Source organism: Poecilia reticulata, linkage group LG19, assembly GCF_000633615.1.
Source record: "Poecilia reticulata strain Guanapo linkage group LG19, Guppy_female_1.0+MT, whole genome shotgun sequence".
NCBI lineage: Eukaryota > Metazoa > Chordata > Actinopteri > Cyprinodontiformes > Poeciliidae > Poecilia > Poecilia reticulata.
This window is the reverse complement of record NC_024349.1, coordinates 13,061,125-13,079,607: the sequence shown is the minus strand read 5'-3', so window position 1 is coordinate 13,079,607 and position 18,483 is coordinate 13,061,125. Positions and strand designations below refer to the sequence as shown.

Here is an 18,483-nt window from a genome sequence, read left to right as displayed (position 1 = left end):
TATATATATATATATATATATATATATATATATACTTGTAATACTGTTTTGCTATTTTTTTAGTGTTTGTTAACACCCCGTTAAATGAATAAGTAACAGTGGACCTTTGAGTTTCTGTGGCATGTGAAGATATGCAGTAATAATATTCCACCACTGGCTAAACATCTCATAGCCAATTTAATTTGATTTCTACCTATGCCAGCCTTCCAAAGATTTTTGGGAGAGGTTGAAAATTTCATTGACACGATAATTTGTTGGAAATCTGTATTCGTTTCTTTGATCTTATCCTGATAGGTATAACATGTTTGTTGGGTGTAGAAACCTGCCTGACTAGTCTGGAATTTTACCATAAATGGAAGTGCTCACATTGCTTAGTTTGGAAAGGTACCACTGTTGGTTTCTTACGTTGAAGTTGCTTAGTTTGGACCTGAAAGGTTGCAGTTTTGATTCATCGCTTCACAGAAAATCTTTCTGGCCTGTTTACATAGCTGTGAGCAAATTGGAGCTGACTTTTCTTGTGCTTTTGGGTCGGTGGTGGTGCACGTCTTGGAGTTCAGGAAGGGAGCCCTTCGACTTTTTGTACGTGCTTAGCTGTGGAAACTGAAACCTCTAAAGTGGCAAACCTCGCTGCAGGCCTTTTGTAGTGAGTGGAGGGTTTTTGACCACTTGCCATCCCAGGAATTTGGTGCAAAGTGTTGATAGCTTCCTCTTCCCTCCATTTCCATGTGGTCGAGCAAATCGTCCGTCAACTTAAAACTTTGAAATACGGAAATCTCTGTCCTTGTGTACTCTATTCCTTGTTCGTGCAAGACGGGGTTTTTTGGGGGTTTTTTTGATAACTTTTAAAATTACAATTTTCTTGACATACATTTCTATAACGCAATGAAAAGTCACCACTAATTACAAAAGTCCAGATGTTTGAGGTGTTTGATTATTTGATGCAAATAACAAAAACCCTAATCAGTTGTTCACATGTACCCGAGACCCAACCTGATTTGGGTGTGCTCTTCATAATTATATTTCATGGGACTGAATTTTTTTTTTGACATTGCAGTGATTTCAGAAATTTATATTTATTGTTGCGCGAGAGCTCAAATGGTATTCAACCTTAGTCCAAGATGGAAATTTATCTGGCATATTTTCAGACAAAATTCCCACCAACTATGAGATGATTGAAATGTTATGGTTCAGGTTCGTTTCCATGCTTCAAACTGGGAAGATTACAAATATGATTAGAACCATTTTGACAATATTTTTTTGTCAAAGTTTTACTTTAAGAATGTTTGAGTTTTCTCTCTCGTACAATCTTTATTGTTGTATGCTTTTCCATTAAACGGTCTGTTTTATATTCTGCAATTTTTAGGTTATAGCTTTCTTGGGAGAAATAGAAGCTGAGGAATTGTCCTGCAGCCTGGCGTTGCACAACTCTCTAATGAACTGTGCAAAGGTTGCAAAGGTTCCATACCCCTTAAACTTTTCTTCAGTTACTTTACAACCACAATGTACTTTCAGTGTACTTTGTTGGTATTTAGCGTGATTAACCATCAAGTAGTCCATAATTGCTACGTGAAAGGAAAATGGTGCATGGTGCAGAATGCATTTCAATGAAGCTCCCCACACAAAGTCAATCATTTGCAGCCACAAGTCCTTTGAGGACTATCTAGTCTTTTACAGCCTCCTTTCTTACAGAATTACCATGTATTTAGCTGCAGCTAAATACATTCATCATCCCATCAACCCTAACCAGTTCGTCTGTTTCTGCTGAAGAAAAGATGCCACCATCATGTTTTACTGTGTGGATGGAGTGTGGCAAACAGCAAACCAGACATTTTGTGGTTTTCTTTCAACAGTAACTTTCTTAATGCCACTCTTTCATTGGCCACTCCAGATTTGTGGGGTGCTTCTACTAATAGTCGTCCTATTAGTAGATTCTCGCGACTAAAGCTGCATATCTTTGCAGCTTCTTAAGAGCTGCAACGGCTTCTTCTCCAGCTTCTAGGTGTGTGGCCATGACTTAGGAGGCCTGCCGTTCTGCAGCAGTCTTTTCATTTTCAAACCGAGCTGTGCTGCATTTATACTGAGTTTAAATTACACACAGGTGGACTCTTTTCAAGGCAAGCAGTTGAAGTGGGTTTTATTTAAGAGTATTAGAGTAAGGGAGGCTAAATACAAAGGCATTTCTATTACTTTTTTTTTTAGATTTTTTTTTTTTTGTAAAAAATAATTTGGAAACCATATATCGTTTTCCTTTCTTTCCGCGATTATGTGCTACTTTCGGTTGGTCGCGTTCAAACCCCCTGAAAAACATCTGTGGCTGAAATGTGAAAAGATTTGAAAAAGTGAAAATCTCAGTAGCGTTAGCAAAGCGCTGCAAGATGTGGTCGCACGCATCTCGCGCTTCTCACTGTAAATTAAGCAATCGCGTCCAGCTCTGCTGCACGCCCTCCCATGTGATTTGTTGCCACCTACACTCAATTAACTGCGACCTGAAAAAAACAAAAAAAATACAAAAAAAATACAAAACCAGGCTTTCAATTCACATCATTTCTTTTTCCCCCTTCGTCTACAGATGCCGACTGTGTTTGAACAACTGGATTTCATCAGCGGCATGCGGTCAGTCTGCCAGCAGCCTCCGACAAGAAGCTTCACTAAATGTCAGCAGCACAGCAGGCCCGGCGCTGGCTGTGACACGCTGATCTAGACAAACACTCTTATCCGCACACATCCTCTCTCAATCACTGTCCTCTAAAGTGTTTTGCTTTCTTCAACAGGCACAAAATGTGTTGTTTTTTTATGAGGCATTAGTTCAGCGTCTGACAGGACGCTTTTTTGGCCGTAATCAAACCTTAAATTCCAGAGGTGCGGCAAGTGCCGACAGTAAATTTGGACAGATTTTTATTTACAATTCATCAGCGCTCGTTTGAGGAAAGCCTTAAAAGCTCTTTGTCATCTCTGTTCTTCTTGGAATCGAACCTGTGGACTTTCAGGTGAACGCAAAGGAGGTTCATGCGGGTGGACGGGAGGCGTTTCCCACTGCGGCTTAGAACAATCTGACAATCTGTGCGAGGCGGCTCTGCAAAATCCCCACCTGTGCAAAGCATGAGAATTCACCAGGGGAATGAGCGTGATTTGTAATGAAAATATTTCCAGAGCAGGTAAGCCATAAAATTGTAGTTTCCGGTGTCGAGGCATTTGTCCCGCAGTTTGCCGGTGGAATTTACATACATTAAGTCTGGAAAACAAGTGCGAATCGCGGTTGACAGTGGCATAAAAACCCATTCGCTCTCCCTTGCTTTGCCCCCCCCCCCCCCCCTCCTCTTTTTCTCTCTCCATCACGCAGACAGCTCCGCTTGTTCGTGGTTGCTCATGTGTGGCAGCAGAGCTGGATGGAAAACATATTGCTCCATCAATCACATCCCATTCTTCCTCAGCTGCACACTCAGCTGCAAGACTGTCTGAGGCTGTGAGGCCACACAGAACTGTGCAAAGATGATAAACATTCATCCAAACGCATCGCAGCTACGACTCTATCAAAAAAAAAAAAAAAAAACTGCGTGCACGCCGGTGACCTGATCTCTTTCAAATGATTTCGCCCCCACCCTCCTCCTCCCCTCCGCATGTGTGCCAGTCCCTAGGTTGACGGAATCTTAATGCACAGCGTGTTGAGTGTCTTCTGTGTTCAAAGAAAACCTCCTTCTCCCCCGTGTAATGCTCTTGGATCAAATAGAGAAACAGAGCAAGAAGAAGGAGGAAGATGTCGACTTTTATCAACGTCTGGTTAATGTATTCAGGAATTTCTGTCTTTCAAGTCTTTGTTTCAGCACACAAAAGAGTAAAGCACACAGAGCACTACGATGCCCACACCAGCAGAGCAAACTGAGTGAGCAAAATTCCTCTCTCCCCTCTTTTTTTTTTTTCTTTTCCTGGGGTATGGTTTTAGCCCCCGGGCAGCGCATATGTCACCTATTTGTACTCCAGTCAGTTAGAAGTCGGGACCGAGCGTGAACAGAGGGGCACTTACTCGTTTCTCTCCAGAGCCAGGACCAGCTGCTCTCCTTCCACCACCACCGAGAGCTTCAGCGACACGGGGTGACTCTAAAGAGACAACACAGACGAGAAGTGATGTGCCAATCAGCCTGAAATCCGAAAACCAAGCATGCTGAATGAAAAAAAAAAAAAGATGTGCCCAGTTTTATATTTTGTATAAAACGTTTTTTTTTTTTTTTTTCATTTTCAAGGAAGACCTATTTTCAAAGTAGCATACAAGATAAGCGTATAATGATAAAAGATAGCTAATGCAAAGCATGTAGCACCTTGGAGAAGCAGTAGAATCATTTTAGTTTTCATCACATTACAACCTCAAATATTACAGTAATTTAAAGGGGCTCTTTATGATAGACCAAAATCAATTACTGTCTAATGGTAAAGTGGAGAAAGAAAAACATATTGAAATAAAAGTCTAACATCTGTGATAAGAATTTATATTCAGCCCCCATGAGTCAATATCCTGCAACAATCATCTTTCGCTGCAATTAACCGTTGCAACTGTTTGGGGACGTGTCTCTACCGGCTTTGCACACCAATAGACAGAAATGTTTGCCTATTATTCCTTTTAAAATAGCTCAAGCATAGATCTGCTGGAAGAAAATCTGCAAACATCCATTTTCAAGCGCCGCCGAATATCATCCATTCTTCTTAAATTTAGGTGCAAAGCTATTGTGACGCCTGAACGTGCTTTGATGTAGACCGTGCTACTGAAGCTCTGGCTGAATGTTTCATGTTCTCCTGCTGTGAGGGAAACTTTCTACTCAAGACTTCAACAGCCTGCAGTTGTTCTCCAAGCATTTGTCGTGCGTGCAGCGCCATCCACCTTCCCACAGTCGATGACCAGCTTTCCTGTTCCTGCTAAAGAAAACCCTCCCACAGCACTACGTTGCCACCGCCGTATTTCACCGTTGAGATGGTCTGTTTTGGCTTATTAGTTTCCTAATAGCTTTTGGTATGTAGATGAAAATGTTTAATTTTTATCTCGTCTGACAAATGGATTTTTGTTCCACGTGTCTGACCCTACATGGCTTATGACAAACATGACTTCTTGTGGCATTCTTTGAGCAATCCGGCAATGGCTGATCGAGTCATGCCATTTCCATTTTCAAACCGAACAGGGATACCGATTTATGGCCCAACCCCGCTTTAATCTTCTCCACAATTTTATCCCTGACCTGTTTGCTGTGTTCCTTCATCTTCATAACGCTGATTGCTCACTAATGTTCTCTAATAATCCTCTAAAGGCTTCGCAGAACAGCTGGATTTATGCTAAGATTGATTTACACACAAATTGACTCTATTAATCAACGTGACGACTTAAAAAAGGAAGTCGGCTGTGTTGGGTGTAATTTAAGGATTAAAAAAAAAGAGAATAAAGGGGAAAAGAGCACTTACGTGTGCATGGAAACACAATTTGTATCATTTTCCTTCCACTTAACAATTAATAAGCTCTACCTTGTCTTGCTGCAACTACAAGATTCTCTTAAACCACAGTAAAGTTTGCGGCTGCACAATGACAAAATGTGACTTGCAACTGCGAGTAAAACACATTGAAATGATAAATAAAAGTAGGTTACATGGAAAACAGAAGTACATCTATGTTCGGTCCGTCAGCAAGTAGGCACAGAGAAATCTGCAAATGGGTGAAACCATAAATACTGATACACAGATATAAACAAGGGACCAATAAGTGGAGAATAGTACTTTTCGCCAAAATCAGAATTTAAACCAGTCAAGAGAGCAGTCTGCCCACATCTGGGAGACTGGCATAAACTATACCAGATGCACATCAGTACATCACTGCAGCTCATAGGAAGTTATGATCTACAGTGGCAAATACTTTCAAAAAGACAAATAACGGTGAAGCTGAGGAGTTCTTTTCAAGCAAGGCTTCCATAAAGCCATCTAAAATTTTGTTGGAAGCAGTCAGTGCTTTGCCAGAGAATGAATAACCATTTCCACCAGTTTCAGCGAAATTACAGTGATTTAAAATGACCAGAATAAATCAAGCCGGTGCTGTGTGAGGCAGTAATGTCACTGCTTAAGCCCTTATCTGTGGGAGTCAACTCCTTCAGAGCTTTGAGTGTGCCACCCAGCGCAGTGAGAGCGTTTTCGAGATGAGTGCTTCCAATAGATGGAAATCGTTATGAAGACACTTTGTTTCTGAGAACAAGGGCTGAGAGGATTAGCTTTGTGGTTCCATTCTGTTTGACATTAATCCTGCAGAAAGCGGCAAGTACTCAAAAGCCCTGAGTCACTCCGATACATTGATCGTCTCTTTTAGAGTCAGACGAAGCGGTTTTGCGTCATTTATATCGCTTCTGTCAGTCACATTTTTGTAACAGACGCAAACAAGACCACACAAACATTCAGTTTGGAAAAAAAAAAAAAAGGAAGAGAAAATTCTCCTTTCTCCCTGATGTTTCATATTTCCTTTTTTACACACACACACACACACACACACACACACACACACACACACACACACACACACACACATATATATGTAGTTCAAACTGGGTCAGCTCCAGCAAAGAACACCGCTCTGGGTTAAGTGATCCATCACCCCTCATGAAGAAGAATGCCGAGTGGATCATAAGAGGATATAGAAGTGGAACACTTATGGGTAAAGGCGGTATCGTCGCAAGCCTATTTTCCCTTCTGACAGGTTTCCATATCCGTGATTAGACTCACTCTGTTAAATCTGTACTTGCAGAACCTCTTCTTAACTTCAGAGGAAAAAAGAAAAAAGAGAGAGAGAGAGCGAGAGAGAGAGACAAACTGTGCAATGTGTAGATGGACTTATTATTAGGAATTTCTGTATTTAAATGAGCACTCAGATTCACCTTTGTTTCAAGTACTCTATAATTCACTGATCAGAGATTTTCTTCTGGTTTTTGGGGGGTAATGTAATCCCAGAGAGACCTCGTCTGTTTGGTTAGGCCTAAGCTAATTAATTCACGAATGAATTGATTCAATAACATAAACTGAAATAAATCAGGCTGTTTTCATATTTTCCTGGCAAGTGTATTTATTTGCACAGGCTGTGATTAAAAACAAACAGCCGGGGAGGACATAATTTAAACATTTCACTAATGATCTAACGGGTCACATTGTGTACACTTCCTCCTCGTGATCCTCCGCAGCTGTTTACACACAAAAATAAAGACTTCAACCTAAAGAAACAGCAGCAAATGTTGCTGCAGAACTGCACAGTGACATGTTAAAGTAATCATCCCCTCTTGATTTTTATTTTTTTATTTTTTCAAATTTTGTCACGATTCAACAGATTTAATTAAAATCAAATGGATTTATCTACTGCTTAATGCAAAGAAGCTGTGATGTGTTTCATAAAAAAATAGTCTTGTAATGGTTGGAACTCTAGATCAAGCTGAAACATAGACAATATGAGAATTTTGAAAAATATATCTGGGGGAAACATTTTATATATATATATATATCCCTTGCCCTCCAAAAACTATATAACTTGTAGCAAGCGTCAAAAAGCAGGGAGATGGAAATGTTTTCTGTGTTTCCTCATCTCATCTTTAAACAAACTTGATAAATCTTGACACCATTTGTGGAAGTTTGGTGCTGAGGAGGACTTTTTTTCCCCCCATCGTTATTCTAACGACATAAAAGATCTTTCGTTAGTTTTTATGTTTGTTTTCTTTTTCTTTTTTTCTAGTAAATTTATGTGAAGCACTTAAGAGCAGTCAGTTTCTGGGTGTCTTTACTATGAAGAGCCCACTACCAAATAAATATAAATCTGCCAACATGTGGATGGCCCTTGCACAGCCTTTGGCAAGTCTTTTGGGATTTAGTAGGAATGCAGTCCCCATAACATGTTTAAGGTATATGGAGCTCCCCAAGCACAAACGTTCTGCAGAGAGGCTGTGTTGGTTTTATTATTGTTGTGTCAGCCTATAAGATCTATTACACAAGGCTGTACGTCACACCACCAGCAGAGCTGCACTGCTAAAATAACTGAGTGAAAGTCTGTCACCAAATTTCTTCCTCATTCCAACCCTCTGAACTTCAGAAGGTCATCTTCACCAGATCCAAATGGCTCAATTAATTGAGTCGCTGCCTTGACTAATTTATTATGTGCATTAACCAACAACTGGACAAATTGGCCGGTGAATGTACTTTTATCAGAAAAATACTGAGAGTGTTTCATTCTCTTCAACGAAGCTGAAACTGACAGTGAAGGTGCAGAAACTTGCCACATAACGGAAACTCTCTTGTGCAGACATGATATCTGCTCCAGAATGTTGGTAGCTTTGTGGTGGGATGACCAGGAAAGCAGCAGGAAAATAAAAAACAAACTATATGGCGAGCGCCATACATAATACTTGTCTTCATGCTAATCTAACTTCAAAGGTCCTGTACTTGCGTAGCATTTTATCTAGTTCAGAAGAACCTGAGGCGCTTCAGCATGCATTCAGTCATTCACCTAGTCATGCACACATTCACACACTGATGGTGGCAAGCTGCCACATTGTAGCCACAGCTGTTTGGGTCAGACTGACATGTGCCATGCACCAGCGCCGCCAGGCTCTCTGACCACCAACCAGTAAGGTGGAAGAAATGTCCTACCACTGAAATCCAACTTTAAGATAGGCAATATTGGCATAGAAAGACCTTATCTTATATATAATTTAACAACTTTATGAGGGACACCTCAACATTTTTGAATAAACACCAGAATAAACACTACAAAAAGGTGAAACGGCATGTCAAGTCACATAAACCAGAGCATACAAAATGCTTTTTCAGCTTCTAATATCCACCTGTGATGTGAGCTTGCCGACTGGTTTCCATTCTTGTCCAACAAGCTGAAGAGGCACCGTTGTCTCAGAATGTTTCGACTTTGTCGTCGGTTCTTTTTCAACAACCACACCCAAAAGACTCCCTGTAAAAGACATAGAAGAAAAAAAAAATCATGAACGTTTCAGATGTCTCTTTAAGATCCCTTGACATTTGCAAATCTGTGTCCGCAAATGGTTGACCACCAGCGACATGTACACCATGTTTTTCCACTTCTCATTAAGCCCACGCCTTGCGTCCATTAATAACATCGGTCCAAACCCCGACAGTAAAACAGCTTGCTAATCAAATGTGTCACTTAAACAGAATTATGGTCTTTAAACGTGTCACGGCTTTTGTGTTTCCCTGCCCACAAATAATGCCTTCTGCATGCATTTGTTGGTCGTAGCAACGATCATCGACGCCGACATGCTGGGCATATGTCCACCTCCTTTTAAGAGGCTATCAGTATAATGATGCCTGTCGACTCTGTCATGCAGACATGAGCACAATTCCACCAAATAGCACCCTGCCACACAGCGCAATGTGAGCCGCTGGCCTGTGTTAGAACCTTAACCACCCCCTTTTGTCACTCACGTTGCATAAATCTCCACATCTGAGAGATGCAGAGGTGCGTGATTATGCTGCTGTGATGTCTCCGAGCATGAGAGTTGTGTCAATGATATTTTAGTGGGATTTCACATACAGAAACTTGCAAATGTATGCAAACTCCTCAAACATTCGAATGTCTTGTCAAGTTCTCGGAATGTTTCTAACGGATTTGTACGTCTAGATACTGAAATATTTGCCACATAAAAACGCTTTGATCTAAGCTCCTCTGCTGCAGTTTTAGGTGTTTGTTTTATGTTATTGTCTTGTTTGGGGGGTAAATCTCTGCTCCAGTCTCTTCCGGCATTGTTTTGCATTTTGTTTCACGAATCTCCCCTTCCTTAGCTTCCTTATCCATCAGGAAGCAGAGCATCCTCACAGCAGAATGCCACCAGCACCATAACTCTGTGCGGGAATTTTGTTTTTAGGTGAATGTGCAGTTTTGGTTTCCAACGTACAAAGAGTTTTACGAGTTGACTCAATTCAGCTTCAGTCTGATCTGAGTACTTTCTTCCACGTGTTTGCTAGGTCCCCCTTCCTGGCAAACTACAAATGGGATAGCTTATAGCTTTCTTTCAACAATGGCTTTCTTTTTGCTTCATTCCTGAAGGCCAGGGTCCTCATTTCTAAACATTGTCCAGGATCTATTTTTTTTTTTTTAAAAAAGCCCAAAATGGAACATGCCAAAAAGAATAAATAAATCTAGATTAATAAAATCATGTGCAGAAAGCAATTTTCCCTTTATAAAATCACAGCTTCGCCTCATGTTCCACCCTCTACATCTGACCGAATAAAAGGTCAAATACACCCAAAAAGCCATGTAGCTAGCAAGCTAATGGAGCATCGTTTCGCAGGATCCTTCTATTTGCTCTCTCACTGCTCTGAAAAGAGGTTAACTGAGAATAATACATAATACTTTAAGCTCTGTTGTTTTGCTTAAGTGTATGTTTACCCCTTATTCCATTGCTGACATCCCCAAGTGACTAGGAGATGGAGCTGCATGTATTCTCTAGCAGAAGCAAACTTTTACCCAAGAAAGAAGCCGCAACTTCTGTAAACTGTAGAAATCATGAGCACACAAAGTATGAAAACTACAGATAGTACGCTGCAAACAGGGTTCCTGGAGTAATCAGCTTCCTGCAGCGGGAAGTTATTTTGTTCCAAGGGTGTCTCACTAGAACAGCAGGAGTTGTTAGCAACATTTGTTTCACTGCAAACATCCTAAATCAAATGTTTGCTTTTAGGAGGGTTGGTGGTGGGGAGATGTTGTTCCCACTGATGTTTCATCAAGTATTTCCAAGCAGCAGGGAAACAGATTTGAGAAAGAAGCCAGAAGTTTGACTCAGTACATAATTCATACCTTTAAAAAAAAAAACAAAAAAAAAAACTTTTTACCATTTTAAATTCAAATCACTTCATGTAAACATAAAGTCGACCCATGGCAACAAACTTATAACACATTTTTACTACCAGCAGATTCAGGGTCCCTTGAGGCACACATTGCTTGTGTCTTCCTTCACATGACTCATTTGCCTAAATTGCTGAGTCTGCTCATAATCCAGAATTATTAACTCAAGTCAGGCACAAAGCTCCCCAGCTGAGCTCTGCTCTGCTTATCCTCAAGAGGAAGCCACCACTCTGGAGTTCATCGTGGAGCCATCCGACCGATAAGCAAGGGGTGACCGGCTCAGCAGTCCTCACCCAGCCCTAGCCCCGATGATGAAAAGCAGGCTACAGCGTGAATGTTGACGGCATCACACACACAACAACGGGAGCTGTGTCCCAGCCTCGTTAGTCCCTGAAAAGGCCGTGCGAGCGAGGCGGCCGTGCTGGGGAGGGTAACATGCATCCAGGGAACATACAGCGAGCTATGGGAAAAGTGCTAATGGATAAACAAATCGGAGGTTAAAAATACATGAACAGTTTTGGCAGAAAGGTCAGGTCCGCATTGTGGCTGAGGTGATTTGTTTTGCTGAAATGCACCGGTCCCAAAAGGAAGATGATGCAGTGAATAACCATGCACTCATCTCACTCCCTCCCTCCAAGTAGAAGACAATGGATGGAAACCCGCACACATCGAGGATGATATTCAACCAGCATGTAGCGAGCGCTTTAACCTTTTACTATAATCTACAAGCCAACACCCAGTTTGTTAATACCCTACGTGATGAAGTCTGATTTCATCATAAATGGAATCATTTTGGTGGAAATAGTCTTCAGGCCGATTTCTTCCCCACAGCCCCAGTGGAGACATTTGGGAAAGGCCGTATTAAGCAAGTTTTGTTAGCTTGAATGTTATTTGAGCAAGTGTGAGTGTTGAGGGAGTGGTAAAAGTGGCACCCAGGACCCTCTGGGCCTTATTTATATGTTCAATAAAGAAGAGTGTAAACAGATGTCTTAATAAAGATCCTGTTCATAATCACCTCCCTTTATGCTGCAAGGTACAAAGAGAGCTTGTGTACTTTATATTGCTTCAGTAAAGTGGTGCTAGGTATGATGACTGCACATCTGTATGTGGATACAATGTGTGCAAAGGGGAACGAAATGTGACACAGTTCTGACTATAAAGAAATAATGCTGCTTTCCTCAGGGCAAACTTATAAACGTTGTTGTGTTATAAACAACTGGCTAATGAGAAATGATGCCATTAAGAATCTACGTTATAAAGCCTGGTTCACTCAGCAAGATAATTAGGCAGATTTTTCACCCGATCATTCCGATTATCACAACTGCTCTAAAGATAATGTTAGGAGATGTTCCTGCTGTACGTGGAGAGCTAAGAATGATCTAGTCCACTCAGAAGGATGTTGGAGCTGCTATGACTTCAAATCGGGGAAATTTAAATTGTTAGAGTGTCGTGGACTGGTATTCCATCATGCGGGGTGTTTCCCCCCCACAGGACAATTGAGCCTGCAGCTTGTTGAATGTGACTAGCAGCCAATCAGAAAGCGAGGTGACAGAAGCACAAAGGGAAACCCAAAAAAATACAGATGACAAAGCGACTGTCGCGATGCACCAGAGTTCAGTGGATGTCTGAGACGTCTCTTTTGTATTGCGTTTACCGAGTTAAAAATAGTTCACAAACTATCACCGTTGTTTCTTCCTCGTCAAGTCAAGTTTATTTGTGCAGTTCAAAGTGCTTTACATCGTAAAAACATCATACAGTCACTACTTACGAAAGAAAGCAATACACATTTCAATCTGTTAAATGCCATCATCAAAACCATCACATCAAATACGTTGATCGATGTTCGAGTCGCTGCTAATCAAAGGCAGCTCTAAACAGGTGGGTCATGTTTTCTGATGCCAAAGCGCTTAAAGGTCTTTATTAAGGTTCTCCGTTTTGTGTAGACATTATGTTGGTTCTTTTTTTTCATGGCTGGGTGATTAAGAGATCAGAATGAACTTACCAGGCATAAAAACATCCCTCTGAATTCTAAAGAAATAGAAGTCAAAAGCACTTTCCATCAGTACAAGACAGCGTGAGTCCTCTGTGACTCCTCAAGAGAAATATATAAAGAAATGACAGTCGACTATCGCATGTTTTTTTTTAATCATCATTATTAAATCCCCTAAATCAGTGCTTCAAAGAACCAATGAGTTGTCAGTGACATGGCACCGGCAGATGACCTCCCTCATCCCTTTACAAGTCTCTAGACATCCTGTGTTACGAACCTTTTGCGAATTCAGCTCTGCTCTTTATCGCCCGGTCTCGTCAGCCGAAACAAATCAACAACTGCTCAGCGTTATTGAACCCCAGAGCAGTCTTTCTTGCTATTCAACCATGACTCTCTCCTTGACAGGCAACCAAGTAATAATGTATTCGTAGTAATCTTTTCTGTTGGAACACAAATGACCTGCTGTTCTTCTCATCTCCAAACTTGATGAGGCCTTGGCCCCCCCACCGACACGCGGCACCTCCCAGAGATGGGATGCACACATCAATAAGGAGCACCCCAAACTATATGCACACAAGGACATATTTCAAAGTCACTCTGACAGCTTTTCAATATCAGATTTAAAATGGAGAATTTACCTTTTTAAGATGAAGGATACTGTTTGACAAGCAAAATCCCCTTCAAGGCACAAAACCGAATTAAAAGACTGTCAGCACCCAACAGTTCAACAAGTGACTAACAGACAAGTCTTAGTCGAGTCCGAAGTTGTTTTTTTTTCCTTCCTTTCTTGCGACTCGAGTTGAGGTTTCAAACTCAAGCTACCATCTCCGCTTTCAGTTCAAACGACAATGCGATTAAACATTTCTTCCATTTTAATATAACCACACAATAAGAACAGATTAGGCTTGAACGAAAGATTTGTCAGGGAGTAAAGACTGCATCATACGTACAACTTGAAGCAATTTAGGAAGTAAGATGCACACAGACATACATGTGGAATAAATCAAGGTTGAAAGACAAATTAAATTTGCCTGGCTTTAACATAAAGAAAGGGTTTTAAAAAAAAAAGCACATCAATAACTCTCCTAGGTTCCATATGGAAAAAATGTTCTTTATAAAGCAGATCTGATAAAATGATCATTTTTTTCTGCATCAAAAAGAATGTGTCTGCAGTCTTTAATCAGAGTGCTGACCGATTTTGGGATGTGATCCAGTACAGCTTCTAAGCCAAAATTTGCTTTGGACATCAACACATGCAGGGGGGGGGGGGAACTCGGCCAATGTTTATAGCTATTGTTCATATATTAATGGCAGATTGACGGGCATATCACGAACTCAATTTATCCCCAGTCGCAGCAGGCAAATGATTCTAATTCAAACAGATTGATGATTGGGAACAGAATGACGAATTAAGCCATGAAAAGAACCATCAAGCAGACACTGCTTAGTAAATGACCTTGGAGAAAAGAACACAAAAGACTTTTTGCCTTTTTAAAATTTATATTCCATCTCTTTTTCTTTTCCAATTCCCCATTAGCCTGTAAACAATTCAGTTACAGTCAGTATTGGTTTCTTTGATGAATTACTGAATTTTAATTGAGTAAAAAAATGCTAATAACTCAAGAAAAGCCAGCAAACTCTTATGATTAATAGCCAATGTCATATTTATTGCCATATTTAAGATAGTAACGATGAACATCAGAGCAAAGGTAAAACTGTATCTGTTGATTGATGACTTTGATGGTGGCTTTTGACAAAATGTAATGTTTATTGCGCGTTTCATAATTGGTGACGGTACGATGCTTCACATGATGTAAAAGCACTTTGAACTGCCTTGCTGCTGAAAATGTGTTTTACAGATAAACGTGACTCTGTGGACTTGTTAGTTCTGACTTATGTACAAAAAAAATAAAATAAAACTCTGACCCACACGGGAATCATTATGCAAGCTTCCTAAGAGTTGCATTAGGAAGCACAGAAATGCAGATGTGACATCATGGTGCAAGGAGCCATTCATGCCGTTACCATTGGCTTGTTAGCTTAAATCTAATGCGGTAGCAGTATGCCCACAGGGACGAGAGATGCAAGTGGTCGTACTTATAGGATGCCGATACATTGGGCTCTTATTTAGGGTTGTAATTAAATCAGTTATTGCTGTGCTCCCTCTACTGGTAAATATATCTTTTGTGCCACTAAATACCACCATTAATTATTCTATAGGAAAGAAATGTTTGAGCAGGAAGACTCCCCTGCGCTCAACAGGAGATTAACCCCGTCTGAGAAACTGGTACCATTATGCTCCCGCCTGACACCATTACGCCAGCCGCCCCCTTACGGCTGCTGCTTACTGCCTGCCATGAGCCCTTTGTCCCTTACTGTATTGACGAAGGTCAGAGTCATAGTGTGAAAGCTCATTATATGGTTTCCCGGATGGATTTCGTTTACAGCTCACTGGAACTCTGTCATGGCAAGCATATGAGTGCTGCTCATTCAAAGTCCCTCAGTATGGGGTCGCACAGCTACCAAGTCTGCCACTGACAATATGCGTTTTGTTACGGCTGAAATGAGTCTGATCATTATTTTAGCAACATATTGGGTAATTTTCAGAAGAAAAAAAAATGGATGTGTGCATATCATTTCTTGTCATTTATATCCTGCATGCACTGACTGTAAAAAATTTCCCAGTGCCTAGTCACAAAATAACAATAATAATTGATACAAGCAGAGATTATGAAAAAGGTGGTCAAATGTTTGCAGCAGGTTAATGCAGCCACATTCTTTTTATTATTTCTAAAACAATATTGGAAAAACTTGCATGTTTGTGCATAAAATATACAGGTTTGCGTCTGGAACTTGACAAAATGTAAAAAAAAAATTAAAAAAAAACTCATGGTGTGAATACTTTTACATGGAGCTGTCTCAGAAGCACATGGCTCAAAATGGACTGGGACATTGTTGCTTCACCTCTGTTTTCTAGCTCATCACGGTAACAACTCAGTTCATAGGATTGACTACCTGAAAACAGGGAAGGGTGACAACTTTCTTTCTGAAATGCTTGTTGATGTGCAGGAACTGAGTCCTGTACAGACGGTGCTGAAATACGTTTTCATTTGACTCTCGGCTTAACATCTGCGTGTCAGATATTAAGCCGACACGCAGTGTGTTTGTTGTTTGTTGAAAGTGTGTTTGTTGCCTCATTTTCATTGACCTTTCACTGCCACTACAGTTCACCTCAAGGACAAACGAATGATCGGCAGCTGCCAAACACAGGTGAGGTTAAGTCAAATCACTTTATGAAGGAGTGAAAATATTGGAGCTAACCAGAATAGAACTCAGAATAAAGCCTGGAAATGCAGATGTTTTTCTTTTTCTATCCAGACTTGGAAAAATACTCCAAAACGCATTTAATGCATTTCAGTTTACAATTTACACCCTCGGCTTTAGTTATGCATACAAAACGTCTACAGCGGAAAGAAAGAAACACATTTAGTTGGTTTGACATCCGCTCACAAGTGGTACTGTATATGAAAATGCAAGCTTTCAGTTTTAAAAATTTAATATAAGAAGAAAAGCTCCATTCCCCCCACCCCCCAACTGCGTTAACAACCAATCCAAACTTTTATAACAAGGATGAATTGGCCAGGGTTGGAGTTAAAACTTTCTGAGCTATTGATGTTCTGCTAGCTCCGCTTCATTTAAAAATACATCACAGGGTTCGCCCTTGGAAAAAAAAAAAAAAAAAAAAAAACTTTGGCAGACACAGACAAAGCAACTGACAGCCATGGACCTTCGTCGGGCCCAATTTGTTAGATTTTCATGCAGGTAGGAGGTTGTCCTGTCTTGTTCCTGTTAATACGCATGCCCATTAGGCAATAGACAGGGCTTGTTCTTTGTCTTGGAAGAACAAGAAATTAAAATCTGTGCAAAGCAAGAAGATTATGTTCCCTGAAGCTGTGAAATTAAGTCATGAGTTTTCAAACTTCAGCCCCTTTGGAGCCCTGCATGTGCTTCGTGGTTATTAAAGAGATGAAAAAAAATCTGTTCCTTCAGCTTAGAAAAACTTTACACACGCAGATTTGCGATAGCTTTGTTGTTTGTGGCCAGGAAACCTTTTGATTCAAATAATCTTTTAAATTTACCAACATGATCCTTATGAAAGTAACATGACCCCTCTTAAGACCGGAACTGTACAAATGCCACGTGAAATTGTTTGAATATTTATTGCTGCACAATTTTAAAAAATTTAAGCACTTCTTCAGTGTTGCTGTGTTTTTGAATTTTATTGTATTGCCCTTTCATATGATGACAAAGTTATTAATCTATCCATCTATATACATATCAGAAACATCCATCCATCCATTTTCTTTACACCCTTGTCCCTCAGTGGGGTCGGGAGGGTTGCTGGTGCCCATCTCCAGCTAACGTTCCGGGCGAGAGGCGAGTTCACCCTGGACAGGTCGCCAGTCTGTCGCAGGGCAACACAGAGACACACAAGACAAACAACCATGCACACACACTCTCACACCTAGGGGCAATTTAGACAGACCAATTAACCTAACAGTCATGTTTTTGGACTGTGGGAGGAAGCCGGAGTACCCGGAGAAAACCCACGAATGCACAGGGAGAACATGCAAACTCCATGCAGAAAGACCGGGGCCGGGAATCGAACCCAGAACCTTCTTGCTGCAAGGCAACAGCTCTACCAACTGCGCCACTGTGCAGCCCATATCAGAAACAAAGTTTATAAATGTACATTTGTATGAACAGTCATGGAATGTTTGAAAGTTGTAGTTGCCTTCTTGAGTCTGATTAGCTATTCATTTCCACTTTTGGGGATTAATTTTAAACCTATTTAAAATTAAGTTGTCGAAAGGGTGAGATTTTGACTGGTTTTAATCTTCCCGTAGAAGCCCACCTACTCAAAGTTATCTGTTTCTTTAAGGCAAACGGATTGAGGTAAAAGCAGAAACGAATTATTCTACTCGCAGGTTTTGAATCTTCCCGGTAACATTGTACCTTACACAATGTGTATGCTTTACATGAATAATTCTCCTGCATTGCTGTCCTGCGTATTTAAAAGTGCAGCATGCAGTTTGGTCATCAGTTAGGTTAGGCTGCCACAATTAGTTTTCAAGCACATCAAAACCTTTCAAGTCAGTTTTAAATATGAAATGGTCCAAAATCAACATATACAAATTCTACAGCAATCACTCAGTCCACTTATCGTGTCTCATGAGGCGCTATGCAGCTGATCCGTCTGCACCGATGAAGACCTACTTTCTGAACAAATCTGGCCTACTTTGTGGTTACTTCAGTAAAAACTGAGGTACTCATGGAGGTCAACATGGAGGTATTTTTAAATTGGGCATAGGGTACTAAGTTTACTTTTCCAGATCATGAAGCATGAACAAAAGTGAACAAGACAGCGACATGACGGCAAACGTAATGCAACCGGTACTGATGTCATAGGACACTGTGAATTTTACACAAGTCATTCCAATAAAAAATGCACAGGACATTAAAGGCAGCACAAACTTTAGATGCAAGACGTATTTAAATGACAACATATGTGGCAAGATACGAACACTGAGCTCATTAGTCTCGTTTCCATACCTTCTCA

General features: G+C 40.7%; 1 protein-coding gene across 2 annotated transcripts in view; it reads right to left on the bottom strand.

Moving 5' to 3' along the window:
- The window catches only part of adam12a (ADAM metallopeptidase domain 12a), a 120,199-nt gene that overhangs the window by 93,885 nt on the left and 7,831 nt on the right, over positions 1–18,483 (bottom strand). For both annotated transcript variants that reach the window (XM_008437120.2, XM_008437119.2), the window contains exons 2-3: positions 8,841–8,962; positions 4,022–4,095 (exon numbers count right to left, since the gene is read on the bottom strand). In XM_008437120.2, coding sequence (XP_008435342.1) covers positions 4,022–4,095; positions 8,841–8,962 — 196 coding nt within the window. The remainder of the gene's footprint in view (positions 1–4,021; positions 4,096–8,840; positions 8,963–18,483) is intronic.